At 40.9% G+C, this 15218-nt stretch overlaps 1 protein-coding gene across 2 annotated transcripts in view; it reads left to right on the top strand.

Moving 5' to 3' along the window:
* fryb (furry homolog b (Drosophila)) overlaps nt 1-15218 on the top strand; it is a 76055-nt gene that overhangs the window by 52078 nt on the left and 8759 nt on the right. Inside the window, exons 38-55 of one of the 2 annotated variants that reach the window (XM_059351417.1) lie at nt 1314-1464; nt 3758-3861; nt 5968-6059; nt 6224-6317; nt 6632-6851; nt 7811-7962; nt 8518-8705; nt 9444-9538; nt 9625-9823; nt 9914-10135; nt 10668-10866; nt 10940-11037; nt 11145-11315; nt 11873-12013; nt 12111-12296; nt 12817-12981; nt 13919-13993; nt 14764-14934. In XM_059351417.1, the coding sequence (XP_059207400.1) occupies nt 1314-1464; nt 3758-3861; nt 5968-6059; nt 6224-6317; nt 6632-6851; nt 7811-7962; nt 8518-8705; nt 9444-9538; nt 9625-9823; nt 9914-10135; nt 10668-10866; nt 10940-11037; nt 11145-11315; nt 11873-12013; nt 12111-12296; nt 12817-12981; nt 13919-13993; nt 14764-14934 (2723 nt within the window). The remainder of the gene's footprint in view (nt 1-1313; nt 1465-3757; nt 3862-5967; nt 6060-6223; nt 6318-6631; nt 6852-7810; nt 7963-8517; nt 8706-9443; nt 9539-9624; nt 9824-9913; nt 10136-10667; nt 10867-10939; nt 11038-11144; nt 11316-11872; nt 12014-12110; nt 12297-12816; nt 12982-13918; nt 13994-14763; nt 14935-15218) is intronic. The other variant, XM_059351418.1, reaches the window with a different exon arrangement.

Below are 15218 nucleotides of genomic sequence, written 5' to 3'. Positions count from 1 at the left end.
TTCATTCTTCCACACCACTTTACAAATGTTTACCATGCCCTGTTGGTATTTTTCCCGTATGACCGGATCATTATTTTTTCACTTTCACTAACTTACTGGATCAACATTTTAAACACAAAAATCACAACAACAACAAAAAATCTCAGATTTTAAAAATCTGTGTTTTTTTTTACTTTCAGAGCACAATCATGCTCAATTAATAATTTTAAATGTTGGTTACAAATATAACATATAAGAGGTAAAATCAGGAGAACATCTAGTTCTACATTTTTATACGAAACATATTTGATTATCTCCAGTTTTACTTTTAATCCTAAGGTCTATTATCATCAAACAAAAACTGGCCTCATGGAGTTTCAAACCAGAACTTTAGACGACAGGAAACACTGCAAAGTAAAGTTTTTACAGTGTGACGTCATAAAGAAGTCATGATGTGTGATCAACAACTCTAGAGGGTTTAAATTTAAAGAATCACACATCACAAATTTGAAGGGTTTTTACAGTCTGTACAGAGAGATGACAACAATAATTGCGCTACACTATAATGATTTCCTGTGACTAATGATAGTATTATGGTTTATGATGAATATAATATCATCAAATTACAGAAGTAGAGGCCACCATCATTGAAGGTTTAAGATTATTTCTGATAGTGGTCGTAGCAGTGAATATAATAAAATAACAGTAGAAGTATCTGTAGTTAAAGCAGCAATCACAAAAAAAACTGACTTCTAATGCTGATAGTAAATGTACACACACACACACACACAGCTGCCTGTTATAGTAAAAGAGCTCCAGGACAAGGATTCTTCCTCTCAGTACACAATGTTTGACTCTTACGTGATTCTTTAGTGCTAATTCCACTAATCCCTCCATAAAGAGATGCATGTACAGACTGACAGTAAATATCTATTATAGTGAATCACTGCTTCAGGACACAAGAGCTGAATAAACACAACTACTGTGGTTCAGTTCAGTAGGTTCTGCTTGCACCAAAATGTCTCCCCCTTATCTTCAACAACTGAGTATGTTAAACTTGTTCAAAGAAAAAAAAAAGTACACATTTGCAGTAGTATAGTGCAGCAGTAAACAGCAGTAAACAGCAGCCAATAGCTGCAAATATGCTGCAGAACGACTCTGCTGTTAAAAAACCTGGACTTCAACTTTCATGTTTAGAATTCCTGGTGTTGAATGAAGCTTCAGCTGTTGGTCTGTGTTGATGTTGGTGTGGGAGAACTGTTTGTGCTTGAGGGTCTTATGAATCGTATATAAAGTAATTTAGTACTTTATGAAGTAAATCTCTTGTTTCGTAGCCGACCCCCTCCCGCCCTACGCTGGCTGGCTGCTGGGCGTCCTGGAGACCAACCACCCGCAGCCGCTACCGATGCCCGTTAACGGAGGCTGCTGGGCTCCTCTGGTGGACTACCTGCCAGAAACCATCACACCTAGAGGACCGCTGCACAGGTACACACACACACACACACACACACACACTCTGCAGACAGTCTCCTCTGGAACAAACAGACTCTGGTGACATCACAGAAGGACTGCGTACACTTAACATGCACAAATAAAACAAAAAGACAGAAAGTCTAATTCCAATCATTTTCTCTGTGCATTCAGTACAGATTACACTAATTAATTACCCTCTTGGAGCTCCTTATTATGCACATATTTAAATGAGGTAATGTGCATAAATTTGGAGTAAAATTGTCCCCTTTTCTATGCAAATGAACATTGCTAAAAAAAAGTCCAATTCACAAAGATCAGAGCTTTTTGTCACAATGACAGTATTAGCTTCTTCAGAGAGCTGTTGCTGTTTATTATTTTTGAAAACACATGAGGATAAAACAAATGAGAAAAAAATGAAAAATAAAAAATATAAACCAATAAACCTCTGGCTCAGACTGACTCTGGTTGATTAACGTGACATCTGATCGACATGTCTGATTTTAACTAATCAGTGAAGTAATCCTGCTGAGCCTCGTGCATAAATTCATACATCACCTCTCTGATCTCTGAGGACACACTGATGATTCCTGCTGCAGATAAATGAGCCGAGCCGATCTATTAAACAACACACAAGGCAAGGCCAGTTTATCTGTATAGCACAATTCAACACAAGGTGATTCAAAGTGCTTTACACACACATTAAAAACAGCAAGACACAACTGAAAACAGTAAAAACAGTCAATTAAAACAGGGAAATAGAAATAAAAATACAAATAAGATCAAATAAGATACAGCAGGATAAAAAAAGAGATAAAATAATAAAAAGCACAAGTCAAACATTGCGTAGTTATAAAGTAAGGGCAGTAGAGTAGAGCAGATAAGTGTTAAAGTTAAGATACGCTGCAGTAAACTAGAGTGTTTTTAGTTCTGATTTAAAGGAGCTGACCTCACATCTACAGGTAGATTGTTCCAGGTGAGGAGCAGAATAACTGAAAGCTTAGTTCTTGTTCTTGGGACACAACAAGCCAGTTCAGATGACCTAAGGGGTCTGGATGCTGCATAGAGAGGGAGCAGATCCAGCAGGTCATTTGGTCCGAGACCATTCAGAGCTCTGTAGACCAGCAGCCCCTCCTGAGTTCAGACAGTATGAATCTGCTTCACTCTGGATCATTGACACCATCCCACCTGGATCATTGCAATCATGCACATAAAGGGAGCCTCCGGCTGTAAAACATTATTAGTGTGTTTGTGCCATGAAACATGGATTAATCCTCAATTCATGGAGCCATCAGTGGCCACAAACCATCTTCTGTGACTCGTCCCTCAGAGTAGAGCAGGGCTGTTCCTGTCAGCAGAGAGAGGTGTTTCCTCTCACTGATGTCTGATAAACTCTAACTCAGAATGAAACCAGCCAGCTGTCTCTGTCTCTGTCTCTGCTATGTAGAGAATGAATATTAAAGGGTTATTCACTGATTTATCTCCTTCATCTCTCTCGACACCTTAGAAGTCATTACTGAAGATAAGATGAGGAAGACATGCGTGTGTCTGTAATTATTACAGTAGAACTTAAAGTCACCTCACAGCCCCAGCAGCAAGATATACAGTCAGCAGAACCGGTTCCAGTTTTAATGATGATCGATGGAGATAGCAGCCTAAAGAAACATTTTTTCTCCAATCTGAGTCTCAGTAGTCTGCAGCACATTCTTTAACCTGCTGATACAGATCCCTTCATGGCTGAGGACATTGGAAATGTAAAAACAGTTTCAACAGCTACAGGTTTTCTCTGGAATGGAGTTGTCTTGAGCTTTTTTCCTCTATTTATTTGATTCAGAATTTAAACATTAAATACATTTATTGGATAGCTGATTGAAAGAAAATTAACTAGAAACTGTTTAAAGAAAGATCACTGGTTCAGACTGCTCCAATTTAATCATACACTTTTATCTTCATCCTTTATGTTCGTAAATAAAAAGAAACAACAGCAACCTGAAGACGCTATCTTGAACTCTGATGGGATTTTTTAAATTATTTTCAAAGACTTTTTTTGACCAAAACAATTTATCAATTTTGAAAATAGTCATTGGTTAAAGCCCTACTTTGATGAAGTCTTTTTCTTATGATATTGTTACTTTATTCTGTATAACAAAGCTCTGAATACCTAATTGCTCCTGGAAACATTAGTGCTAATCGGTGTCTCATTAAGGACAGAAACGTTCCTCTCTACAGCAGCCGGCAGCCGTAGACAGAGACGGTGTTCACTAGATGTGTGTGTGTGTGTGTGTGTGTGTGTGTGTGTGGTCCTCAGGTGTAACATCGCTGTGATCTTCATGACTGAGATGGTGGTGGACCACAGCGTGAGGGAGGACTGGGCTCTCCACCTGCCACTGCTGCTGCATGCCCTGTTCCTGGGTAGGAGACACAACACACACACACACACACACACACACACACACACACACACACACACACACAGCTCAAATATGATCTACCTTCTTCTTGGTACAAGTCTAGCCTGAAGCTGATTCATCTTGATGATAAAAAGAAGGAGTGCAGTATTCCTGTGAAGTTCCTGTGAGTCTGAGGCCCCGTTTACACGAGGACGCTCGCGGGTAAAAACGACAAAATATTTTATGTGAAGTGCCTTTCGTTTAGACGGTGACGGCGTTTTGGGGCTTAAAGACACAAAAATCTGAAACCACCCTCCAAAGTGTAAAAGTGTAATCCTCTCCTCCGTAGCGTGTCGTCTACACTGACAAGACACAAAACTCTGATCTGATCTGCTCACGTCACGTATGTGTTTACGTCACATACATGCTCCAGGACAGGAAATAAAGAAACGTGGGATTATTTCCATGGTGGGACCTTCAAGCTGCTCTGGCAGCTCTAATAAACTTACAGGAGTCTTTCCACCAAATGTCCAGGATATGTACAGATAGTATTAGTGAACAGAGAAGGATCTGGAATTACCTCCATCACATTCTGGATGCAGCGATTGGTGGGAGGAGCCAGACGGCTGTGAACGAGACCTGGGAGATCTAGTGATGGAGGAGAACTTTGTGGAAGGAGGAGTAATGGACAAAAAAAAAGACACAAAATGACAAAAAAAAGACACAAATTGAACATAAAAGACACTAAATGACCAAAAACAGCCAGAGGGCTTTGGAGGAGACCTGGGAGATCTAGTGATGGAGGAGAACTTTGTGGAAGGAGTAGCTGATGAAAATGTGTGGCGTGAAAACTTCTGCATGCCCAAAGATGCTCTTATGGCTTTAAGTGATGCCGCCTGGCTGCATACAATCACATTCACACACTTTAGATCACCGTATGCAGCAGATTTCCTCCTGAAAACGCTCGTCTAAACCAGGAATAAAAAGTGAAGACAAGACGCCACTTTAGGTCTTCTGTTCAGACCGTCCTCGTGTGAACGGAGCTTAAACTCAGACTTTTATCTCCAATAAGGCAATAACAGGGGTGGACAAAAGAGATACGATGAATACTAATGAGTCAGTGTCCAGCTAAAAGAATGCAGAGAGAAATAACCTTCAGCTGTGCAGGTATTTTCTATGACGTCCAATCAGCTGATCCCGTGACAGCGTGAGGTTTAATCTTCAGGACGGAGCGTTCTCACTGAGGACTCCGACACATTCTTCAGGCTCCTTTATCTTTATTTATCTTATTATCTAACACCAGGACACATACCTGTCACACAGTTATTATTGTGTACGCTGCATGTTCAGCAGTTTTTATTTTCACATTCATGCTTCTGTGTACATGGGGAATCCATGTTGAATTGTTTCATTATTTTTTTACTGGCCGTGCAGAGCAGGAAATGGTTTATTTATAGTATGGTATTTATAATACTGTACATCAGAAACAGGAGATACTATCTCCTTTGTTAAAGTTTTCATAGCAAACAGTGGAGCACAGCATGTGCAAATGGACATTTAAAGGTTTAATATGTAACACTTCTGCATTATATTAAAATATTTTATACTAAAAGACAATTAGATCTTCCTGTGACATTGTTTACACAAAAAAAAATTGGTAACTTTTCAAGGAAACGCGTCCTAAAAAGTTGTGACACTGAAAAATGTGAATAAACACAGAAATAATCAAATTCAGAAATGTATAAAAAGTGGAAACAGCTGATATTGATCACTGTTACAGCATTAAGCCACTTATATTCATCAGATCAGGACAAAATCATTCCTAAAGAAATGCTGTTTAAATAATAGTTTAAATAATTAACTTACAGTAATCAAGCCTTCTGCTACCAGTGTGACCTGCTGCTTCATGTCCACATAAACCAGAAACAAACAAAGAAAATCATTATCTCTTCATTAAAAAAGTCGTTTCCTCATATCTTGTTACAAACTTTCCTCTCGGCACCTTTGGCTCCTTTCAGCCACTGAACTGTGTTCTTCTCCTCCTTTGTTCCTGTCTGTTCCCTCCTGTTATAGAATATTATGGTGAAGTTTTACTGGATGTTATTTTATTTATTTATTAACTGACCAGGTCTGGACCACTACAGGCCAGAGGTCTACGAACACAGCAAGCGTCTCCTCCTGCACCTCCTCATCGCTCTCTCCTGCAATAACAACTTCCAGGTCAGGATCCTAACACTCATTATTATTATTATTATTATTATTATTATTATTATTATGCCATTTTAGTCCAAATATTGTATTTTATATTGTGGCAATGAAACGATACAAATGAATGCATGCAACCAAACTGTTTAGCTGTTGAAGAATCCTTGTTTGTGTTTCAGGTGATAGCTTCAGTTCTCATGCTGACCAGAGAAATCAGTGACAACAAGACGCTCACCATCAAGTCCAGCTACCACACAGAGTACCAGCAGTCCCGTAAGAGGAACACTCATCTTTAGTAATCCTAGGACATTATGACATGTACCAGTGGACAGGAAGGTTGTTTGACTAGTTGTTGCACACATTTTATTCTATATCCTGATGGTATTCACCTGGAATTGCCTTCTGCTGCACTATTGTTTTGTTTGTTTTATCTTTAGATATATAATGAGGCTGTGATCTGTTGTATGTATGTACCTGTGTTGGAATGTATTGTTTTTTATGTATTTTATACACCTAGACTGCAGACAAATTGCCCAAGTTGGGACCAATAAACTAGACTAGACTTGACTTGACGTGACTTCCTGTAGATGCTCCTGACTTCCTGCGGGAGTGGCAGGCGTCTCCGGTGGCGGACTCCGGCCTCAGCTCCACCTCCAACTCTTCCTCCGCCAGTCTGGGTGGCGGCAGCACGGCGGGCAGCGTGGGGAACCTGCCCCTGGTTACCCCCGACGACCTGGAGGACCTGGAGGACACGCCCAACGAGACCGACGAGAAGACCAACAAACTGATCGAGTTCCTCTCCACCAGGTGCGACCCAGGAGTTCAGCTTACTAATACTGTCCTACAGAGCAAACAGGCAGTAACTAGGCAGAGTGCAGAACTGAGAAAAATGACTTTAAAGTTCTCCTGTAATCCGTTTAGTTACTGTACAAACTACCATTTTTCTCCAAAACGACACACATTTGAGATCAGATGTTTTGTCACATAACAAAGGATGCCTTGAAAGTCATGAAAAAGATAATAACTCATTTTTGACCAAAAATGCAGTTCCTGCCTTTTTGCTTTGTAGGGCAGAAGGTTCAGGTGTTAGTGAAGTGCAGGATGTGTGTGTGACATGCTGTATCAGTGTGTAATGTGTGTGTGTGTGTTGTATCAGTGTGTATCAGTGTGTAATGTGTGTGTGTGGTGCTGGTGGTGGGTAAACAGTGCCTGGAGTACTGTGTGTGTGTGTATCAGTGTGTATCAGTGTGTAATGTGTGTGTGTGGTGCTGGTGGTGGGTAAACAGTGCCTGGAGTACTGTGTGTGTGTATCAGTGTGTAATGTGTGTGTGTGTGTTGTATCAGTGTGTAATGTGTGTGTGTGGTGCTGGTGGTGGGTAAACAGTGCCTGGAGTACTGTGTGTGTGTGTATCAGTGTGTATCAGTGTGTAATGTGTGTGTGTGTTGTATCAGTGTGTATCAGTGTGTAATGTGTGTGTGTGTGCTGTATCAGTGTGTAATGTGTGTGTGTGGTGCTGGTGGTGGGTAAACAGTGCCTGGAGTACTGTGTGTGTGTATCAGTGTGTATCAGTGTGTAATGTGTGTGTGTGGTGCTGGTGGTGGGTAAACAGTGCCTGGAGTACTGTGTGTGTGTATCAGTGTGTATCAGTGTGTAATGTGTGTGTGTGGTGCTGGTGGTGGGTAAACAGTGCCTGGAGTACTGTGTGTGTGTATCAGTGTGTATCAGTGTGTAATGTGTGTGTGTGGTGCTGGTGGTGGGTAAACAGTGCCTGGAGTACTGTGTTGTTGGTCCTCAGAGCGTTGGGGCCGCTGTGGGTCCACGAGGACATCACGCCCAAGAACCCAAACTCCAAAAGCACCGAGCAGCTCTCCAACTTCCTGCGCCACGTCGTCTCCGTCTTCAAGGAGTCCAAGTCAGGTGAGAGCTATAATATATTAATATTGAATTATTTACATTGTTTCAAACTCTACTTCCAGCCTCTCCTGTCCTCTCCTCTCTCCTCCGTGTAAACAGATTTTCAGTGAATATTTATATTAATATCACAATCAATCATGGCTTCACAGTGTTGCTGAGGAACAGAATTTAATGTTTTGAACAGGATCTGGTTATTATTATTATAGGATCTGGTTATTCCAAATAGATTTTGGTGATATTTTAGATTAGATATTTTAAATAATAGAATAAGGTCATTTAGATTTTAGTTTTGGTTATTTTTTCTTGATGGAAGCATTTGTCACACATAATTCATTCATGGACTGTCAGAAATTATTACATTTTGTCTGTTTATTTTTTTCTGGCTATGATAAATGCATGAATCAATATGCCTGTAGTTGGGATTAAAATTATTTGCTTTAAACCATTTCTGTGTTCTCTTGTGAGGGAATCCACCAGACAGAATGCAAAATCCAACACATTAGCACAAAATAAATCCTTCCAAACAAGCTGAATGTGTGTTTGTGTCTCTGCTCTCAGACTTCCACCTGGAGCAGCAGCTGAGCGACGTGGCGCTGCAGACGGCTCTGTGCAGCTCGTCTCGTCACTACGCCGGACGCTCCTTCCAGGTGTTCAGAGCTCTCAAACAGCCAATCAACAACCACGCTGTGGCCGACCTGGTGTCCCGGCTGGTGGAGGTGGTGGGAGAACACGGAGACGAGGTGCAGGTGAGACACTACAGGAGTTTATTCCTCCCTTTAGTTCTGTTTCTAGTTTTAAAAGTCCCATGTTTTATTTGCTGATTGAAAAGCACTTTGGGCTGCTTTCTTTGCATGGAAAATGCCATATCAATAAAGATGATTTATATATTATTGATATATTATGAGATGTAGGTTGTGTGTTGCAGGGCTATGTGATATATCAATAAAGATGATTGATATATTATTGATATGTTGTGTTGCAGGGCTATGTGATATATCAATAGAGATGATTGATATATTATTGATATATTGTGTTGCAGGGCTATGTGATATATCAATAGAGATGATTGATATATTATTGATATATTGTGTTGCAGGGCTATGTGATATATCAATAGAGATGATTGATATATTATTGATATATTGTGTTGCAGGGCTATGTGATATATCAATAGAGATGATTGATATATTATTGATATATTGTGTTGCAGGGCTATGTGATATATCAATAGAGATGATTGATATATTATTGATATGTTGTGTTGCAGGGCTAGGTGATATATCAATAAAGATGATTGATATGTTATTGATATGTTGTGTTGCAGGGCTAGGTGATATATCAATAAAGATGATTGATATGTTGTGTTGCAGGGCTATGTGATATATCAATAAAGATGATTGATATATTATTGATATATTGTGTTGCAGGGCTATGTGATGTATCAATAGAGATGATTGATATATTATTGATATATTGTGTTGCAGGGCTATGTGATGGAGGTGCTGCTGACGCTGGAGTCGGTGGTGGTGAATCTAGCCGAGTGTCTGAAGAACAGCGACCTGATGGCGGCTCTCACCAGGTCGGCCTCGTCTCTTTATCACGGTTTTGTTGCTATAAATCATTTTCCATTGAACATATATAACCATATTTGTGTTTGATTGACAGGACCTCCTCACCAGACTTTGTGACTAGTGACAAGCTGATGAACAGGAAGAGCACGGGGCAGCTGAACTTCCCTGGTCCCGGCTTCGCTGGTCTGTCCTCACAGCGCCACCAGCGGTCCTACTCCGTCCCCAAGAAGTTTGGCGAGTGCGGCCACCACGCCAACGATCCTCCACGCAGCGCCACGCTGGACCGCATACAGGCGAGACACAAAGACTGGTGTTCAGTGTGACACCTTCATCTGTCTGCAGACTTTGTTGTGCATCTTACTGATTCAGTGTTTAATATTCAGGCGTGTAACAGCCACGGCCTGGCCCGGACAGGAAGAGCTCCCGGCTCCTGCACCTCCTCCACCAATCGGATCGATCCCAGCGTTCTGTCCGATCCTGCTCACATCTCTCATCCCTCAACCATCCTGGCCACAGTCTTCTGGGTGGCCGTGTCCCTCATGGAGTCAGACTTTGAGTTTGAATATCAGATGTCACTTCGCCTCGTTCACAAGCTGCTGTCAAAGGTAGAAGACTAGAAAGTGACTCATCTTAGCAGGGAAGTTATTTATTAGTAGAAGCAGAAGATTGAAATCAATGTCTGAAGGCTGAGCAGCTCCTCACTACCAGCTGGAACAGCTGATCCATGCTAACACAGTTAACACTGCTCAGGTACAGTTTAACCTGGTTCAGCCCCTGACTACTGATGTTTGGCCCAGACTATCTGCTAATGTGAGGAGTTTACAGATCCAGTCTTAAACTGCCCAACTGTTGTCAACATCTGGACAATACATCACTACTTTCTGACCAAAATAGTCAATAAAAGTTGTTAGTCTACTGCTTTTGTTTTTTTGCCAGTTGTTGCAGTGTTTACGTCTGCTTCACCATGAGATAATGAAGGTCACGCTCTGCTCCATCTGGAACCATCATCTTTAGAATATTGTGTAGTGTTTGATGTGAAGGTTGTCCACATTTCAACATCTGTTTTAAAGCTCCTGTACTCTAAACCTCTTACCATTTATTATCATTTTAAACTTCTAAAACGTTGTTATTTCCCAGGTGCCGTTAGACCGAGCAGAGAACCGCGAGCGTCTGGAGAAGCTGCAGGCCCAGCTGAGGTGGAGCGGCTTCTCTGGGATCCAGCAGCTGCTGCTGAAGGGTTTCACCTCTCAGGCCACGTCCGACCTCACGCTGCAGCTCTTCTGCCAGCTCACGCCCGTCTCACGGGTCCCTGTTGTTGACAGCACTCAGTCTATAGGTTGGTACTGGGGATCATTATGTTATTATTCATATTATATATATTATTATTCATAATATAAATATCTCTGCAGGTTTCCCTCTGAACGTTCTCTGTCTGCTGCCTCACCTGGTGCAGCACTTTGGACACCCGACTCAGTTCTGTAAGGAGAGCGCTGAGAGGATCGCTCAGGTACAAAGACAGCTGTTAGCTTCTTTTAGGTTAGCTTCAGTTAAAGGAGCACTGGAAATATGAATATGCACAGAAACAATCAGTACAGCTCTGTGTTTCTGTCTCAGGTGTGTCTGGTGGAGAAGCACACCAAGCTGTCCCACCTGGCCCACGTGATGACGCTCTATAAGACGCGCTCCTACACCCGGGACCCGTTCTCCTGGGTCAGCGTGGTCTGCCGCTACCTGCACGAGGCCTTCTCTGACATCACACTCAACATGGTCACCTATATGGCAGAGGTAAGAGCTGATAAATATTATATAAATAGGTTTACATATACGGATCTTTCTCTGTAGTCTGTATGAGGCTGAACTCATTATTATTATAGTGTAGAATTGGTCAATGTTGATATTTTGCTGAAAAGTTGCACTTTTACCACCAGTTTGTAAATGATTCTCTACCTTCATGTACTGTCTAAGTCTAGTCCTAAGTTTATTTATATAGCATATTTAAACCCAACAGGAGTTGACTCCTGACTGATGGGTTAGAACCATAGACTGTATAAATATAATTATACAGTCTATGGTTCTAACCCATCAGTAGAGCAGAGCTGGGCAATGGGCGGCCCGCGTGAGGTTACCCAGAAATTAGAAATCAATATGACCGCATCGCTTTTATTTTGAAAATAATTTTCAGCCGGTAGACGTCTGTGATCCATGAAGCAGAATAAAAGCCACTAAAATCAATGATAAAAAATGCAAATTAACATTGAGATCAGCTTCAGATATTAGTAAAATGTATCAGGAAGTGTAGTGCTGCATGCTTCATGACTCTCTAAACATCTCTCCACCCTCAGCTGCTGGATAAAGGTCTTCCCAGCATGCAACAGTCTCTCCTGCAGATCATCTACTGTCTGCTGAGCCACATGGACCTGACCGCCGTCCAGGTCAAACAGTTCAACGCTGACGTCACCAAGACCATCGAGAAGTTCGTCCAGGTAACTTTCCCTCTGTGCTGTCAGCTGGAGAGTAATCAGCTCCTTCTCTGTGTGACTATGAGTCCTCTCTATAATATTCTCATGCTGTGTTCCTTAGACCATCCACTGGAAGGACGCCCTGAACATCCTGAAGCTGGTGGTGTCTCGCTCCGCCAGCCTGGTCCACCCGGTGTACGGCCACTCGCAGGGCGACCTGTCCAACCTGGAGGTCAGCCGGGTCTGGGACGGCTCGGCCAAGGCTCTGCCCGGGAAAACTCTCGACTTCACCTTCGACATCTCTGAGGTGAGCAAACAACAAAACTTTTAACAAATGTTTCATAGACGTTGTTACAGGAAATGGCGCCTTGCATTAATTAATAAAGGGAAACTTTTATACAATACCTGCAAAGTGATCAGGCTGAAATTAGGTAATTCAATTGTTACATAAATAAAATTTAAAAATATATCAAATTTGCAATAAAGTAATTAAAAAAATGCTGTACTTTATATTATGTATTGTTTAAATCATATTTTTATGGGCATTTATTTATTTATTTTAATAATAATAATAATAAAAATAATATGTATTTAATCCCTCTTTCATTTTCTTTTCTTTCTGATGTTAAGAGTGGGTAGGGTGTTTATAAATGTCTTTGTATATTTAATATGTTTATGTTATTTCCATGCTAAAAACCCATTAAATATAATGTTTCTAACAGATGTTTCAGAGGAAACATCGAGGAGTCTGTGTCATAAATGTTTGTAGCATCCGAACCAACTCTCTATAATGATTGATTATTGATTATTGATTATCTTCTCTGCAGACTCCGGTGATCGGGCGTCGCTTCGACGAGCTGCAGGGTTCAGGAGGGCGAGAGGGGAAGGCCAGAGCCATGGCCGTGACCCGCAGCACCTCCTCCACCTCCTCCGGCTCCAACTCCAACACCATCCTGGTGCCCGTCAGCTGGAGACGCCCTCAGTCCTCCCAGGTACACTCATATTATTAATAATAATATTAATAATAATTATAGACTGATACAGTAGTTCTCAACCTTTTTGAGTCGCGACCCCCAATTTAACATGCATGTTGTCCGGGACCCCCGCTCACTGAACACAATCTCACAAGCACAGTTCAGATCACCCAAAAAAGACACAAAATGACCAAAAAAAAGGAAAAAAAGACCAAAAAAACACAAAATGATCAAAAAAAGGAAACAAAATTACCTAAAAGAGAAACAAAATGACCAAAAGAAGACACAGATTGACCACAAAATAATAATAAAAAAAAAAAAGACACAAAATGACAAGAAAATACAAAATGACCAAAAAAAAGACATTAAGTGACCAAAAACACATGAACACATGAACACTTTAACACAGTGGAGACAGAGCTGACTTCCTAAATGATTTGGTGACCCCCAGAAATCATCTCGCGACCCCAATTGGGGTCCCGACCCCAAGGTTGAGAACAGCTGTTCTAAAAGACCCTTCCATTAACATGTCACCATGTCAAGATCTTCTCTTTTTATCATCTCTGACTGTAAATCTTTGGTACTGCTTGGTAATGTAACACGAGCAACAGTCAAATTATAATATTATGAATATTATGACAACTGTAATCTACTTTATATATCTTTGTTTTGACATGAAAGTCTTATTTCTCTGCTTGCTTTAGTTTGATGACACCAGTCAAATCATTGCTGACTGTATATACATGTAAAAGATTTATTGGAGCACTGGGCTCTGATTTATTGTGATTTATTGTGATTTATTGGTTTCACTATGTTCAGAACATGAAGATAGCAGTAAACTATAACATTTATTCTATAAAGATAAAGTCATTCTGCCTCAACGTGTGTTTAAAGAGGAGAGCTTGCATCCACTTCCTCTTTGATTTAATCTTTCTGTCTTTTTTTCTCCTGACAGAAAAGAACGAGGGAGAAGCTGGTGAACGTTTTGTCTCTTTGTGGACAAGAAGTTGGACTCACCAAGAACCCGTCTGTAAGGAATCATGTTCATAATGCTTCAGGTCTAAACATCTACAGGGCATAGAGTGTCTCTGTTTTTATGTCAGATTTGTCAAACACAATATCTAAGGAACACCAAGAGTTCATATTTCTAAATTACATTTTTGATGTCAAAGATCACTGTGAACTCACAAAATATATTTCTGGCCATAACTCAAGAATTCAGACAATAAGTTTCACAAAATGTCCTACAAATATCTAACAATGAAGAAAAAGTGATGAAGCGATATTTCATATGCAAAAAGTAAACTTTTCTGGCCAGTATTCTGTGCCATGTGTAGCATTTCTGAAAACTCTTATCCCATTTACAAATGATTTGTTTATAGTGTCTATAGTGTGTTTATAATGTTGTCAGCTATTTTTCATATTAAGTCTTAGTCCTGTTTCAAATGTCCTTTATTTGTTTTTGTTTTTTTATCAAATTCACAGCCGAGGCCAGAGACTTTATTTTGGGGATACCCTAATAATACTAAGAGACAATGTTTTATGTCCAAACGTTCAACTTCATTGTGTTAAAATAGTGTTCTGTAAAAACACTTTTCTAGCCATTATTCAATATAACTCACAGACATAAGTGGAGATTATGACCATATTTCACATGTAACAGGATCCGTATGTGGTGAGAGAGAAGTATAGATCTTCTGAGGATGTGAATCATCACGTGTCTACTGTCTCAGCTGTTATAAAACTAAAGTGCAGCTTTGCTCTGAGAGAACAAGGCAGTGATTCTGTTTCCCTCGTCAGGTGATCTTCTCCTCGTGTGGCGACTTGGACATGATGGAGGTGCGTGAGAGCGGCGTGTCATCGGAGGAGGGCGGGACCAGAGAGGACACGCTGGACGACACGGCCAGCGAGCAGCAGTTCAGAGTCTTCAGAGACTTTGACTTCCTGGACGTGGAGCTGGAGGACGGAGAGGTGAAGACACTTTCACTGAGTTTAAATATATCTAGTATCTGTTCTCTCCTTCCTTTACCTTTATATCTGTTATATCTGATCCATTCTGTCTCTTTCTTTGACATCAATATATTTGAAGTATTTTCTGTCCCTCCTGCTGGTCTCTCTCTCTGTCTAACTCTGTGTCTCTCTCTCTTCCCCTCGCTGCCCAGGAGCTCCAGGTAAGGTCTCACTCACCTTAGCTCCGATCAGCTCCGATCAGCTCCGATCAGCTCCGATCGGCTCCGATCGGCTCCGATCGGCTC

This window comes from Centropristis striata, chromosome 15, assembly GCF_030273125.1.
Source record: "Centropristis striata isolate RG_2023a ecotype Rhode Island chromosome 15, C.striata_1.0, whole genome shotgun sequence".
Taxonomy (NCBI): domain Eukaryota; kingdom Metazoa; phylum Chordata; class Actinopteri; order Perciformes; family Serranidae; genus Centropristis; species Centropristis striata.
Note: the sequence above shows the minus strand (reverse complement) of the source record. Positions and strands in the feature narration are given on the sequence as shown.